The sequence below is a fragment of the Lactuca sativa genome, chromosome 8, assembly GCF_002870075.4.
Source record: "Lactuca sativa cultivar Salinas chromosome 8, Lsat_Salinas_v11, whole genome shotgun sequence".
Classification (NCBI taxonomy): domain Eukaryota; kingdom Viridiplantae; phylum Streptophyta; class Magnoliopsida; order Asterales; family Asteraceae; genus Lactuca; species Lactuca sativa.
In genome coordinates, this window is record NC_056630.2 from 34098336 (window position 1) to 34113241 (window position 14906).

The following is a 14906-nucleotide window of genomic DNA, read 5'->3' on the forward strand; positions in this document are numbered from 1 at the left end:
TTTAAATTCCAAAACTTGAGGACAAGTTTTTAAACTTTTCAAAACTATCTAGATCAAATTACAAATAATTCAATTAATCAAATAATTGGTGATTATCTAAATATGACCTAATTCAATTTCTTGCAAGATAATCCATCAAATAATTCAAATAATCAAATTTTATCATATAAGGAAATAATTATTCAATTAAATGACAATTATCTTCTATTTTGGCAAGGATAATCACATAATATCAATAAAAATCGGATTTTATTAATAAAAAACATTTTTGGTAATTATCCCAAGCCAAAACAGCTCAAAAACCCGATAATTCCTCAGTCCGACCCTCAGACTTGTCGAGTACCCAGTGGACTCGGCGAGTCCAGGCATCAGAATGTGAATTTTCACATTTTTCATCCTTGAATGATCATTAAAGCATCAAATACATCAAACAAACAACAGCCTAGACTCTGATACCACTGATGGGTTTTAAGCAAAACATCAATCCTATGGTGTGCATGCAAACCCTAAAGCTTTGGATCTAGTTTGTCTAATGAACATGCAATAATCATGCAAAACTCATAAACCATAGATCTAGCATACAATAATCGAATTAACATATGAATTAGGGTTTAGATCTTACCTTGATTGTTATGTAGCAATAACAATCACAAATCTCCTTGATCTTGACTCTTGAAAGCTTAGTGTCTCAAATGTTGCACCTCTAATGGAATCACAAACACCATGAGCAACAAGATGACTTAGGAGAAGGAGGAGGAGCACCAAAAACGTTTAAGAAACCTTAGGGATTACTTCCACACGTTTTTGGGGCCTTAGGGGCTCCTTATATAGTTAGGCTATTAGAGATATCAAACAAGGAAACCCTAATTTGACTGCTTAAGCTGTAAGCAGCCCATGGACTCCCTCCTAAGAGGCCTTGGACGAATTCTTATGGGTTTCCCCATAGATTTCGTCCACTCCAACCTTTATGGAGTCCATTAGCCCATTTATGCAATTATCTTATAATTACAATATCAGTCCCCTTTATTTAATTACTCTCTTTTGGTCACAAAACTAATTCTTAATTAATTCTTGACTAATATTATTTAAACAATATGATTTCTCCTTTAATATATTATTCTTATAATATATTAATAAATCATAGTTAATCCTTTTTCTCCTTAATTCATCCTATCAATTGCTATGGTGAAGGCAACCCAAAAGGACCATGCTCGCAATCGGGTCAAGTACATACCAAAATAGTTATGGGCTTAGACACCTAATCCAACAATATCTATATGAAAATCCCTGAAGGATTTAAAATGCCCGAAGCATTAAGTGCAAAACCCAAAGAAATGTATTCTTTAAAATTACAAAGATCTTTGTATGGGTTAAAGCAATCTGGATGCATGTGGTACAATCGTTTGAGCGATTATTTGACAAGTAAAGGTGATAAAAATAACACTATTTGTCCATGTGTATTTATTAAGAAAACAACATCTGGGTATGTGATCATAGCAGTCTATGTTGATGATCTAAACATCATTGGAACGAATAAAGAAATCCTTGAAGTGATTGAACTTTTAAAGAAGAGTTTGAAATGAAATATCTTGGAAAAAACAAATATTATCTTGGTTTACAGATTGAGCATATGCCTAACGACATCAATCAAATTACACAGAAAGAGTCTTGAAACGTTTCAGTATGGATAATGCTAATCCTTTAAGCACTCCAATGGTTGTTAGATCATTAAATATTGATAATGATCCATTTCGTCCATGCGAAGAAAATGAAGAAGTCCTTGGTCCAGAAGTACCATACCTTAATGCAATTGGAGCTCTTATGTATCTTACCAATTGTACTAGACCTAACATTTCTTTTGCTGTAAACTTGCTAGCAAGATTTAGTTCAGCCCCAACAAAAAGACATTAGAATGGAATCAAACATATTTTTCAATACCTTTGAGGAACTAGTGATCTAGGATTAATTTGTCCTAACAATTCAAAACAAGGCTTGATTGGTTATGCAGATGCAGGTTATTTGTCTGATCCTCATAAAGCTAGATCTCAAACTGCATACGTATTCATGAATGGAGGTACTGCAATTTCTTGGCGTTCTCAAAATAAAACACTTGTTGCCACATCCTCAAATCATGCTGAAGTAGTTGCACTAAATGAAGCTAGTAGAGAATGTACATGGTTGAGATCGATGACACAACTAGTTTTAACTTCATGTGGACGTGAAAAAGATATAGGTCCAACTTTAATATATGAAGATAACTCAGCATGTGTCACTCAAATGAAAGAAGGATATATCAAGAGCGACACGACAAAACATATACCTCCAAAGTTTTTTTGAGTACACTCAAGAGCTTATAAAGAATCATCAAGTTGGAATAAAATATGTTCAATCCATCAACAATGCAGCAGCCCTTTTTACGAAGGCACTTCCTACTAGAATCTTCAGGAAACATGTACATGGCATTGGAATGCGATATGTGCATAGAATATGTCACATCCCCATTTTCACGGCCAGAAAAGACCGATTTTGTTTATGCTTTATAAAAATCAGAGTACTTTTTTTAATAAAAATGTTGCGAAATTTGTTCCCAGTAAAACATGATAAATACGTTATCAAAGCATTTACGAAGAAATGTTTTTTATTCATTTTAAAACATTTGGGATGTCATTGTCAATACATAAACATAAGCATAAACAAAACTTACATTCATTTACACTAGTGATCTACACCTCTTTAATCTCTCAGTATAATGTAACTTCGTATCGACACCTGTGATTCAAATAAGCTTGAGTGGGTCAGGTTGGGAAACCTGGTGAGTACATAGGGTTTTCAACCCACAATCATATAATTATTATGTTTAAACATCAACAATCAACCCAACTAGCCATCCCCATTATCTTCCTTACTCTTAAGGATCTACCCTAAGAATCATCTATCCTGCATTCGTTCATTTTGAAGCCTATTGCTTCCAGGGTTTATATGATAGACACTAAGTCCATAGATGCCAATGCTTGTTCGTAAAGCACTAATTCCATAGCTGCTAAAGTTCATTCATCGGGTATTAAATCCATAGCTACCAACGTTTATCTAACAGTTACTAAGTCCATAGCTACCAGCGTTTATTCAATTGACACTAAGTCCATAGCTACCGATGTTATTTATTAGGCACTAAGTCTATAGCTGCCTATGTTCACTCATATCATCCTTCATCTCTCATTTTTCATCTACCCATGTTTTACCCAACATATTCATAGATATAAAATACATATACGGTTTAAATCATTTAAAACTTGTATAAAATCGTTCATCCAGCATACATAGCAAGTATACAGATAATATGCACACATAGCACATAGTTTATATAAAATACTTCATATCTATGTGTAAGATGGAAGTAATTATGCACTTAGTTGTTAAAGTGATGTTTCCAAACTCGGACAGCGCTTCGCTTCTTAACAATATAATTTCCTTCGATGAAACCTAGTATTATTACCACTAGATTTTAGTCTAATATTTACCGTGACTGATTATTAGTCTTAGCATTATTATTATTATATAAATGTTTTAACAATATTTTCCAACCACTATGTACAGACAGGGGTCAAACATAAAACACCGTAGGGCATGACCATTTTGGCATATAACACTTTTGAAATCCAACAACCCTATGCGACCCTTTAAACCAGATTCCTCGTACCACAAGTAGTTAAAAAGATATTATAACGACACTTATATAAGTCATAATAATAGCCCAAATATTTATTATAAGTTCATAATAACAATACTAATTTTAAATATAATCTATATTAAAATAGGGTAAGCATAACTTACTTACAAGAGGGTTTTAGCTAGGAGTCGGGCTCTGCAGGGGCAGAACTTCGTCGCTGAATCTTTTCTAAGAAAGATTTGTGCAGCGCTTCAGCGCTCACCTTACTATGCTAAAACTACAGAAAGAGAAGTCGAATCATGAGGGATCGAAATGCTCGGGGGATAAGAAGAGAGGCTCTCGAATTAAGAGAATGGTGCAAGAAATATGAGAGCCTAATGCTCTTATTTATAGTAATTGAATTTTCAAAAACTACCCTCATAGTTACTTAATTACCTTATAGTTATATAAACAACTAAACACCCCTTTATAATACTATTTTTAATAGATTTAACGATATTTATACTAAACTAATGTCGAAAGTATTCAACATTTGTCTTATAATGACCACATCATCGATACATTTCTAATGATATATACATATGTATATATATATATATATATATATATATATATATATATATATATATGTACGTATATATGATTTATACTTTATTTTAATACATAAATATGCAATTATAATTTGTATCTTGTTCATACGAACTCTGTTTTTGACGCTCTTTATATCCACGCTTAGGCGGGGACGTACTCTACAACTTTCATTTAGATTCCGTTGGCTAATTTTGACTTTATTTTTAAAGTTATATTTTTAACAGGCCGAGACAAGAAAAGTTCGTTAAAAATTCATAACTTCTTCATTCGACGTTCGTTTTCGTCTGTCTTTTTACCGTTGCGCTACTATTAATGAGATCTTATTCTCATTTGGTTGCGTTGTCCAAAAATCGATTGATCTAAAATTAGAATTTCGGGTTGTGCATTTTTATGTCAAATCTTAGAAAAATCATAACTTCCTTATATGAAGTCAGATTTTGACGTTCTTTTTATGCACACTCTTGGTTTAACGTATATTAAAACTTTCATTTAGATATCTAAGGCTAAAAATTAGTTTATCAAAAATTCACTTTTTACGTTACGTGGTGTCGTGCCGGTTTCGCCGTAAAAACTTCGACGAGCCATAACTTCTTCGTTATAACTCGGATTTCGGCGTTCTTTATATGTACAGAACCCTTGTAACATATACTATAACTTGGTTAAGATTAATCCTTCTAAATAATCTTCCATCAAAAACTTATTTTTGATGCTCATTGTCTCTAAATTGACTAGCCCAGATCTGCGGTCACGGAATATAATGTAACAAATGTCTAAATAAGGGGGAGTCAACTATACACTGCACTCTTTTTCCCTTCGCTAAAGTTTTTTTCCATTGGGTTTTCTATTTTTTCCTTCGCTAAAGTTTTTTTCCATTGGGTTTTCTTTAGCAAGGTTTTTAATGAGGTAATACTTCAAAACTGAACTCTAGATCAGAAATGATGTCATCCAAGGGGGAGTATTGTAAATTATTATGAATGACACAAATAATTGGTGAATTGGTGAAAGCTATTATATCATACTATTTACATGACATATGATAGGTAATTTTTATAGTATAAATAAAATGTTCTTGCAAAGATATGACGATACAATTTCACAAGATATAAAATACCTCATATCGTTTCTCAATCTTCTTCTCCATCAAATTTCTTTATCTATGTTGTTAGTTTAGTTTGTTTTAAATTATCTTAATAACGTTGAGTTTTATTATATATATATATATATATATATATATATATATATATATATATATATATATATATATATATATATATATATATATATATATATATATATATATATATATATATATATATGGGGAATTAAACTATTTAAATCCTATGCAGGGATGAGCGTGGGACGGAACCGGTATTGACCCGTACCGTTCCCGATTCCCGAAAACTGAATTTGGTCGAAAATCAATCCCGAGTACCGAACCGAATTAACATCATCGGTACCCGTACCGGGAATGGTACCGGTTTTCGGTACTAGTACCGATACCGATGGTACCGATTCCCGAATTTCATGTATTTGGAGTACCAAGTACCGTCCCATATTTTTAAATTCGGTATGGTTCGGTACCGGTTCCGGTACGGGATCGGGATTTGGGACAAAATGCTTATCCCTAATTCTATGGCTTTTAATCCAATCTGACTTTTAATTAATTAATTAGACATTAATCAAGTAATTAAACCAATTAGAATTATTTTCAACTCTAGTAAAATTGACAAGTTTGTATATGCACGACATCGAGGCAGACATATAAGAGGCAAATATTATTTTTCTAGGAACGAAGGCTACACCTTAGTTGGCTGCCGAGAAGTCGAGAAGTGGTGTGGGTGTGACTAATAGGTTGAACTTACTAAGCTTTTTACAGGTGGTAACTTTTTCACACCATCTAGACATATGGAGTTGGGAGTTAGATTCCAGTGGCAAGTAATCGACCAGTTTGGCTGGATAGTGGATTAATGTGAACATGGTTCCGGTAGATGATAAGAAGACGAGAATGAATAAAGTTGTACGTATTGATGTTAACGTTTTGGTTTGGAATATCATGTTAGATAAACTTCAAGTCAAATGTAACCTTAATAAAAAGAGGTTTCTTCTCATGATTCAAAGACATTTAATCATACTTTTGCATGTGTGAGTTAGCAAGAGATATTTGGTCTCAACCCATGTGGTCATTGATGTTTGTCTGCAGTGACTACAAGACATGAGACATAACCTATGTTTGCAGCAGGAGATTAATCGGTGCGTGAAAGCCGGTCCAAAACCTCATTGGGGAAATTCCTTTCCAAAAAAAATGTACTGTCTAATTCGTACCCTAAAGAGGTGGAAGAGCCTTAAAATATTTAGAAGGTTGATATTTACAATTTTATCTGGCTGGGCTATGGCTTTGTTAGGCACACTTTGTGCTAATTGCTAACTTCGGCTAAGCCCAATGTTGGCACTTCAAAAGCCTGCATTCCATAACAACTTAATGCCCTTCTAGCAATTAATCATATTTTCTATTATATATCTAATAAATTACATTTATACAACCAAGTTATAGGATTCGGCATATAAAATTAGGGTCGGCTAAAACGACATCCTATTTTATCATATAGACATCATAATTAATTTTTGAAATATTATAATTGGTTGAAATTTCATTGTTTTCCGAAAAAACTGATTATAGGTTTATTTTTTTTTTTTATAAAAATGATAATAGGACATAAAATTTTGAAAAAAAAAACTATTACTTAAAGAGTAAATTACATGAATGGTCCCTATGGTTTAGGGTAATTTGCATGTTTGATCCATAACTTATTTTTTTAACTCAGAAGGTCCCTACTGTTTGTTTTTGTTACGCGTTTGGTCCCTGTCTTACCTAAAAAGACTATTTTGCTCTTGATTTTTTTTATTTATTTAAATAAATATATCCCCAACCCCACCTCCCATCATCTTACATTACATACCCCACAATTTTCCCTATTTAAATAATAGTCTATTTAAGTAAGACAGGGACGAAGCCCGTAACAAAAACAAATAGTATGGACCAAACACGTAACAAAAACAAACAATAAGAACCTTCCGAGTTAAAGAAATAAATTAAGGACCAAACGAAAATTACCCAAAACAAAGGATCATTCGTGTAATTTAGTCTTACTTAAATAAAACCTGTATATAAAAATAGTTTAAATTAAAATTAATGACCCGATGGTTACTTTTGTAACATTGAAGTTTCAATCTTTGAATTATTTAATCTGTTGAAAAAAGACGACACGTTGACTTTTAGTGGTTGATTTTTCGACCACCGTCTCCGATACGCAAATCGGAAGACCGCCGTCGTCAAATGGGAACTTGAAAACGCGTGGAATCTTCAAGTCTTTATTATTCACATTTTAGGAATCGTCAATTTCGTTGTCTCATTTACTCCAATCGTTTTCCCAATTCCCAAAATTCATCATCCACTCTCAACCCATAATGCTGTTATGGTGGTGGTCGTCTGTGTTCTTGCTCTGCATCCATGGATTCCGAGCTCAGCAGACGTACGTAGACAACAGACAACTCGCCTGCGAACAAAACTTCACCGAGGCCCTCGGCTACACCTGCAATTCCAGTCCGGCCTGTCAATCTTACCTCACTTTCCGGTCACAACCACCTCTCTACAACACCCCTTTCTCTATCGCCGCTCTCCTTCGGTCCAACCCTAATGACATCGCCGCTATCAATAACTTCAATTCCACCTCCGATATCATCCCCGCTAACACAATCATCATCGTCCCTATCCGTAACTGTTCTTGCTCCGGCGGATTCTACCAGCACAACGCCAGCTATGTACTTCAAAGCACCAACGAGACTTACTTCAGTCTGGCTAATAATACCTACGAGGGTCTCACCACTTGCCAAGCTATGATCTCCCAAAATACCTACAACTACCGGAATCTGCTAGTCGGTAATAATATCACGATTCCTCTCAGATGCGCGTGTCCCACGGCCAACCAGACGGCTGCCGGAATTAGGTATTTGCTCACTTACCTGATTACATGGGGCGATACTTATACGTCTATGGCGGACACTTTCGGGGTCGATGATATTCAGAGCATTTTAGACGCAAACGAGCTCTCGCCTACTCATATCGTCTTCCCGTTTACGCCGATTTTAATTCCTCTGACAACACCACCCACCGGAATCAACAACTCTGCAACTCCAGCAACACCGCCTGCTCCACCGGTAATCCCAGTAGCGCCTAGCCCCGGCGGTGGCTCCTCCAGCAAGTTGGTTTTCGTTGGCGTTGGAATCGGTGTGGGTTTGCTTCTAATCGTTTCCCTTTCTGGATTTCTCGTTTGGTTCTTTAGGAGGAGGAAGAATCAAAACCAGCATAATCTCCCTCCACCCAAACACTTTCCTCCTAAAGTGATGATCCCGTCGGAGAGCAAATCATGGTCCATTTCATCAGAAGGAATTCGATTCGCGATTGAATCATTAACAGTATACAAATATGAGGAACTACAAAAGGCTACCGGAGATTTCAGGGAAGAAAACAGAGTGAACGGATCTGTTTACAGAGGGATCTTCAATGGAGATTTTGCAGCAGTGAAGATCATGAAAGGTGATGTCTCCGGTGAGATCAATATCCTGAAACAAATCAATCATTCAAACACAATCAGACTCTCTGGCTTCTGCTTACATCAAGGCAACACATATCTCGTTTACGAATTCGCTGAAAACGGATCACTCAGTGACTGGCTTCACTCCACAAAGAACACGAAAAACAGAAAGAACGGAAATGATTCAGTTTTGGGATGGAAACAGAGAGTTCAAATCGCACACGATATAGCAGATGCATTGAACTACCTTCACAATTTCATCACTCCACCATACATTCACAAGAACTTGAAATGCAGCAACGTGTTATTAGACAGTAACATGAGAGCAAAGATTACAAATTTTGGGCTTGCAAGAAGTGTAGATGACAATGAAGATGGAGAACTTCAATTGACAAGACACGTGGTTGGAACATACGGTTACATGCCTCCAGAATACATTGAAAACGGTTTGATCACTCCTAAAATGGATGTGTTTGCTTTGGGAGTTTTGATTTCAGAGCTCTTGTCCGGAAAAGAAGCCACCACCACCACCGGAGCACCGGAGAAGGAAGAAGACAAGGATGCGGTGGTTGTAAACCGGGCACAGCTGTCGGAGATGATAAAGGAGGTGGTTGGAGGTGAAAATGTGAGGGAAAAACTGGTGGCGTTTATGGATGGTGATTTGAAGGGGGAGTATCCATTGGAGTTGGCGTATTCCATGGCGGAGGTTGCTAGTAAATGTGTAGCGGCTGATTTAAACGACCGCCCATATGTGGCGGAGGTGTTTGTGGTTCTGTCAAAGATATTGTCGTCTTCTGAAGATTGGGACCCATCTGATGAACTTGAACACTCGAGATCCCTCAGCATTGGCAGATAAATAAGATGCTATAAATCATTGTAATAATTTAAAATGTATTTTTTTTTTTGATATGGTGTAGAGTATGTATTGTATATTAGAGAATAAAAGATACCATTAATTATTATACTTAATGGCTTAATGGGTTAAAACACTTAATCTTGATTGCAATACATGGCTGTTTCTTTTTTACTTAACTTGGACAGAATGACTTAATGGGTTGAGCCAAAAAACATTAATTTCATAAGAACAAGAACCAACTGAATATAAGATGCCATCATTTATCGTAATGTAATCTCTGTTTTTGATATTACAAATGAAATGAAAAAAACCAAATCAAAATTTTCTAAACTTTACGAGCCAAAGTTCTCTGTTTTGTAGCATATTGAACAACTTTTTCCTCAACAGGTAACCCCTTACGCCTCCTAACACCATCAATCAACTTTCTTGCTGTATTCTGTAAAACACTTGACCCATCTCCAAATTCTTCTTTTTCTTCTTCTGTTTTGGGTACAAAAAAGGGATCTTCAGGAACTGCTTCCCAATGACTAAGAACAAGAAGAGCACTCGAAGCACCAGAAGTCCATCTTCTCAACTCATCAGCAAAACCAAAACTCTCTGCAACTGGAACATAAGCATGAACTGTAAACAATGGAGATCCTTCCTGCATTTCCTCCTTCAAGATTCTAGCACGCCTACGTGCAAGAACAGCATACATAGGTCCTAAATACTCTGTTGGTGTGTTTAATTCACAGAAATACATCCCTTCAACGATTCTAGGGTTTTTCTGAAGTAAAGCTGCTTTACAAGCTTCTTTTACAGCAGTCATAACTTGCCCTGAAAACACCCCGTATTGATCTGATTGAGATTGCTGATGAATGGCTTCGGTTTCACTTTCAAATGGGAGAATTGAAGCTTCTATCATGAATGCTAAGCCCCACATTGGTTCATCACACAGTGGGCCCGCTGCAGTGGCTACTTGGAACCCGGATAACACACTGCTTCTCAGACTCTTTGCTTCCTCAATCAGTGATTGGTTCTCGATTTCAACTTCATCAAAATTAGAAGCCTCTGTGAAGCCTAATCTTTCAGATACATAAGGAGAGCTTCTTATCAGAACAGAAGAACCTGTTTCTTTTGTGGTTGAATCTGGAAGAAGCAGCATGTTGGGACCCACTTGTCTCGGACCTAATGCCCAGATTCTTTTTAAAAGATTCTCCCATAAAGTTTTATTCTTTTCAGCATTCTCATCTGAAACTTCACTCTCTATTGCATCCCAAATGCGTTTCCTAAGTGCTTCAACTGGATGATCATCATCTTGACCTCCCATTGTTTTCACCTGTATTGCTTTACCTGCTATGATAGCTTCTAGAAGGTCTGAACTTTCGTCCAGTAACTTAGTAAGTGCATCCGGAAGTTTCAAAATATGGACACGAACTGTACACCTCCCATTTGGTGTGGCTCTTTCGATAAAATTAGAACTCACACTTAAAGATTTTAGTTTCTCAAAAGGGTTTAAAGATTCCCTTTCAATGGTTTCTCTAAAAGACACAAGAGGAGGTGAAATTTCAAGATTTACCTTTGCGAACCTCTCTTTCAAATCTTTAATGCATCTTTCAAGATGAACTTCACCTGCAGCAGCAAGGACATGTTCCCCTCTAGCAGACACACTCACCTCTACAAAAGGGTCTGCTCGGTTTAAAAGCCTAAGCCCTTTCATAAGTGCAGCCATGTCAGCAGGATCAGAAGGCTCGATTGCAACTTTTAGAGTAGGTGAAACCTGGAATGTCATACTTGAAAAAGGCCAACAGTTCTTTGTTGATGAAAGAGTAGCACTTTTTAATATATGTTGACCTAATCCTCTAATGGCAATCACATTCCCTGCTCTAGCAGATGCCACTGGTATTAAGCCTTGACCCATCATCAGATACAGTGAATGCAACTCAGCTTCTTGAATATGCTTCTGCATTGAATCTGCACCTTTAAGTGGATCATACAAAGCTGATAGCACGAAAACCTTCTGACCTGAATGAAGAACCCCACTAAAGATCCTGGCAAATGCCAGGAAGCACTCATCAGAGTCTCCACTTCCACTTTCTTCTGTATAATTACTCAAGAGATCACCATTTACGTCTCTCTGAGGTAACATCTTCATAGGAACTGCAAACATTTTAGATACAAAAGCTACACAAGGAGAATCAGGTTGTGAATCGCAAGCCTCAACTGATTTCCTCACGAGTTCAGCCTCTGCAACCACTTCAGAATCACCAATAGAATAATCCAAGATTTCTCTTTTAGGGAGGAGGCGGGAGACGCGAAAGGACTGTGCAGCAATGGGGTCTGGCATATGTTTAACCACCATTGATAAAATAGCATCAGCCAAAGGAAGCCACCTGCTCATTACAGATTGAAGGACATATTTAGGATCTTTGTGCTGCAGTTCACGAGGAGGTATAGATAAATGAAACGATTTGATTAGCTTCTCAAGTATCCCTTTATCCCCATTTGTATCCAAGGCTGCTTCATAGACTTGCCATAGTGGCTCGAGCACAAACTGCACAAACATAGGGCGAGCTTTACTTCCAGAAGACAGTCCCTTCTTACCCACAATCATCTTTGTTTTTGGAATGAAGTATCTAGGACCCCATAACGCCTTTTGCAAAATGGAAGAACTAGCACCGAGTTTAGAAGCATAAAACTCTGCGAATTCACAAATGCTAAACCCCCACCCATCCAATGCACAAGCAAACACAACATTTCCCTTTTGAGGTTGAAACGCGTCTTCTTCATCATCCTCTATGAACTCCTGATTTTCATCACTTACCTCACCAGCAGGGCCAGCAAGAATTGAATCGACATCTGATAAGTACTTTTCAGATTTGTAAGTACTAACTATGCTGTTAACTTCATGAACGATTCTTTGGAGACGATTATAAGCCTCCAAGGGACTCAACTTCAGCTCAACAATCAATCTATCAATCTTATTCAAAACCAAACAGGGTGTAAGTTTTTCGATCCATGCCTGGCGCAAAACAGCATGTGTCTGAATGTGAACTCCTTCAACAGCATCTACCAAAACCAAACCGCCATCGCTCAAACGTGAAGCAGTAGAAACCTCACTACAAAAGTCCATATGGCCAGGCGAATCAATAAGGTTTATCGCATAACCTTTGTATTGAAGACCAATTGAGGAGCTCTTCATCGTTATCGCGCGCCTTTGTTCTTCGTCTAGATAATCCATAAACCGAAGGCGACCAGCTTGTTTGGGATGGAGAACCCCACCTCCAGACGAGGCAATCAGGTGATCAGCAAGAGTAGTCTTTCCATGATCAACATGAGCAAGAATGCATATATTCCGGATGTTCCGACAATCATAAGAATCATCCATCGAAAGTGTAATAACAAATTAACAACGCCTCTATCTGGAATGACCAAATTGAATAGTCCAATTGCAAAGAAAACGATGATGGGGATGAGAGGGTTTTTGCCGAAAGTAAGGTTTTGAGGGGTAGAGTTGATTAAAGGACAAAAGTGTTTTCTGGGGGTTTTGACTGAAATGAAGCGGCGACGAGAAATCTAATGAGAGTCTGTGGTGCTGAAAGCCTCTAAGGAGTAAGGACATAAATTAGGGTTAATATTCAACGCAAGATCAAGGGGGATTTGATTTCACATTTGGGATCGGCGTCTGATTTTCGATTTGGACAATAACATGGTGTATAGGGATTGTTTTCTAAAATAGTTTATTTATTAATAATGGTAACATTCTTGTCACGTTCACATATATGATTTTTTAGTTTCTTTTATGCCGTATAGACTTAACATTTTTAGCACACAAAAAATAAAGAATGAAAGTGTGACAATTTAATAGGTTTAATTTTGAAAACAAAAATTAAAATGTATAAAGAAATACAAATTAACCAATCACAACACACCTTCATGCTTTCTCTCGCCTCTCTCATCTCGCCACACACATAGCACCTCTTTCTTAGCATCTTCTTTGACATAAGAGCACTTCCCTAGACACCTCCCTTAACACCTTCACTCCCTTTAGCCTTAGTTTCTTAAAAAATCAATAAGTCATTTTTTTTTACTATTATATAAGTGTTTTTCAAAATGATTTTTTGGAGAGGAAGTGGTCTTTTTGAGGACTCTACCGAGTAGGGATGAGCAAAGGAACTGATCCGACTGGAACCGGTTTGAATCGGACTCGACCCGGGAACCGAAGTCGGCCGAATTTAAGTATCGAATTAGACCGCCGGTTCTACTGCTTTCCGATTCCTACCGGTTATTGTCGTGGTTCCCGGTTCCAAAAATCCACAAGAATATCGTCCCGGTCTCGGCCCAATCAGTTCTATCCGGTTCCGGTTCCGGCCGGTTCTCCGGTCCAAATGCTCATCCATACTACCGAGCATTGAGGATCCGCAAGAGGAATTAATGTCGACGAAATAGAGGGGAAGATGGTTGGAGATTTGAACGGAGGATAAGGGGTGCAGTATCAAATGTCAGTGACAGCAAAGGGGGTGATAGATGTCGGTGGTGACGGACAGGAAAACCTTTGGTTCTTTGGGTGTGCTTTGTAGGAGATAAAGGTAGCATAAAATAGATAAGAGGTATGTGATGTGTGTGTGTGTTTTTCAACTAATAAAAAAGATCATTGAAAAATATTTAAAGGCATATTCATCATTTCAAGTATGGTATGGGCCAAAAACACACAATGTATCAAAAATTGGACCATTAATATGGTATATCCTTTACCGCTATTGCTCAATGGGAATTACCAAATGATGTATTCGTTGTGTACCCCTCTAGAACTTATATATTTACATATCTTTCTTACGTATATGTTTAATATTTATATTATCCATTAATATAATATCTAATTAATGTGATCTACATAAAACATGTTTCTAAACATCCTAAGTTATTCTAACCTAGAGCTTACAAAATACAAATTCTCGATATCCAAATATCAAGTATGATATGCCTATGGATAACCTTTGTTAGATAGAGCACAATGAAAAAAATATTCACCTCAAATGAAATTCATATGAAAAAAATTGTAAATGTTCAAAGTTGGTTCATTTTCTATAATATTTTTCTTCAAGTATTCATTTTATTTTGGAGCTAAAAATGTATCTTTGATCTCCAAATTAAGGGTGTGATATGTCCATAGATAGAACTTCTTACAAAAAAACACAATGAAAATGTAACACCCATAAAT

General features: G+C 36.7%; 2 protein-coding genes across 2 annotated transcripts; one reads left to right on the forward strand and one right to left on the reverse strand.

Moving 5' to 3' along the window:
• The first annotated feature begins 7527 nt into the window (after positions 1-7527).
• LOC111892939 (protein LYK5) lies at positions 7528-9814 on the forward strand. The gene has a single exon (XM_023889012.3). It carries the CDS (start codon positions 7724-7726, stop codon positions 9704-9706), a length of 1983 nt encoding a protein of 660 aa, XP_023744780.1. The 5' UTR covers positions 7528-7723; the 3' UTR covers positions 9707-9814.
• A 132-nt stretch (positions 9815-9946) lies between these two features.
• LOC111892938 (uncharacterized) lies at positions 9947-13396 on the reverse strand. The gene has a single exon (XM_023889011.3). The coding sequence runs from the start codon at positions 13071-13073 to the stop codon at positions 10032-10034; it is 3042 nt and encodes a 1013-aa protein (XP_023744779.1). The 5' UTR covers positions 13074-13396; the 3' UTR covers positions 9947-10031.
• Positions 13397-14906: the final 1510 nt, after the last annotated feature.